Source organism: Phoenix dactylifera, chromosome 5 (genome assembly GCF_051530095.1).
Source record: "Phoenix dactylifera cultivar Ajwa chromosome 5, Ajwa_hap1_PhDact_Kaust_v1.1, whole genome shotgun sequence".
Lineage (NCBI taxonomy): Eukaryota > Viridiplantae > Streptophyta > Magnoliopsida > Arecales > Arecaceae > Phoenix > Phoenix dactylifera.
Window position 1 is genome coordinate 661,337 of NC_143194.1, and position 1,593 is coordinate 662,929.

The following is a 1,593-nucleotide window of genomic DNA, read 5'->3' on the forward strand; positions in this document are numbered from 1 at the left end:
CTCCATCTGGCCAAATGTCAAAAGGATCCTATCCGGCGGAATAGGTCTATCCCTTCAATCAACGGTACAAGGGATATCTATCTCTCTTAAAATTTATTTTGTATTAAATGTGATATTTATACGGGGTAAGAATAGTGTGCCCCTCGATGAACCATGCCAATCTCAATCTCAAACTAGCGATGACTGTATCCAGTTCGATGTTGTGCTCATCTAAATATATCGAAGAAGTCAAATTGAAGGAATGGCTTTAATTTGCTAGTTAAAATGTTGGAATTTGGATACAAACTATGACTAGTATATCTTTTTATTTTTTTTAAAAAAAGACTTATTTCATCAACTATAAAAAGTATAGATTCCCTTTTGCAACGGGTTTGGCGGCAAGCCATCCATTGTGAAATCAAATAAAAAAGAGATTTATTAACAATGACGATATTTTCCTATGCTAATTCATAAGTTCTAGAGACATAAATGAGTTGCTCATTGCTCGATTTTGCTTGATGGGTGTCATTGAGTGATGCCTTCTATACTCCTTGCTATTTGATGATGGTTCAATTACATCGGGCGCAAATCTAACCTTCTTCTTTGGTGCCTTTTTCACACCACCTATTAAATAGAAAAAAAAATATTTATATCAGCATTCCTGGAATAAAATTACGGACTTCATTCAAAAAATAAAATATAATGACCAAGAAAATGTACAAGGATGAGAAAATTTGGATTAGGATTCATGCCAACCCAACATCAACTCTTCTTTTGTTTTATGTGGACTCGGGACCAACCTTAGTGGTGTTATTGTTGAAGGCCAAGTCTTATAACACATTTAAATTCAAATTCCCTTTTAGATTTACATGAATAATATATAGAACAAAATGTGGCATGTCTAGTTTTACATAAAATATATAGCATGTTCTAAGATAAGGCACAAGAAAATATGGGCAATAAGAAAAATAAAAACGAAATAAGGCAATCTCAAGGAGAAGAAGAATCATCTGATTGGACAAAAATTAAAAATCATTGGAATCAAGGGAGGTGATTGTTCCTACCAAGTTCCATTTCCAACTTCTTGATGAACTCAGAAAGGAGATGCTTCTGAGCTTGAAGGGCCATGAAGGCTACACTACTCGATACCGCTATGACCGCCATGATTCCAATGCAATTGGAGCTATCCATCTCTCTCTTCTCCCTCTTGGGCACGCCTGTGGAGATCCAGAATGGGGAGGCCATAAGAAGATAGACTCAAAATCCAGATTAAATAAATGGATAGGGAGTAAATGCAAGGAAAGAGGAGAACGACTAGAAATAGGAAAGAAAACCAACCACTCCTCTTTCTGAGATGCAAATAAATGGCTCTGCCTCAAAAATTACTGTGAGGTCATTGTTCACCACCCAAAATATCTAATGAGATCGTTGACCTTGACCGACAGAATTATTTGCACAAGGTCCCCACTTGGACTTTTTTTTGACCACTTTGGTCTTATTCTATCGAAATCTCCTCGCATTGGTTGGTTGGCTTGACCAACCTCCCTTCATCTTCACAAGACCCCTCCTTGTCTTGGATTGGAAAGATCAAGATATGAATCTAGGATCTGCACT

General features: G+C 36.7%; 1 protein-coding gene across 1 annotated transcript; it reads right to left on the reverse strand.

The window, feature by feature from the left end:
• Nucleotides 1-288: 288 nt before the first annotated feature.
• LOC103707422 (uncharacterized) lies at nt 289-1,304 on the reverse strand. The gene is made up of 2 exons (XM_008791902.5): nt 1,044-1,304; nt 289-603 (listed from the first exon to the last, which is right to left on the reverse strand). The coding sequence occupies exons 1-2, from the start codon at nt 1,222-1,224 to the stop codon at nt 443-445; spliced, it is 342 nt and encodes a 113-aa protein (XP_008790124.1). The 5' UTR covers nt 1,225-1,304; the 3' UTR covers nt 289-442.
• Nucleotides 1,305-1,593: the final 289 nt, after the last annotated feature.

What these genes read in the sequence shown, in the direction of transcription:
- LOC103707422 (XM_008791902.5), bottom strand. Translation starts at nt 1,224, where the DNA reads ATGGCCTCCCCATTCTGGATCTCCACAGGCGTGCCCAAGAGGGAGAAG. An exon ending in GAAGTTGGAAATGGAACTTG is followed by an intron (nt 604 to 1,043) that starts GTAGGAACAATC and finishes TCTATTTAATAG; the next exon opens with GTGGTGTGAAAAAGGCACCA.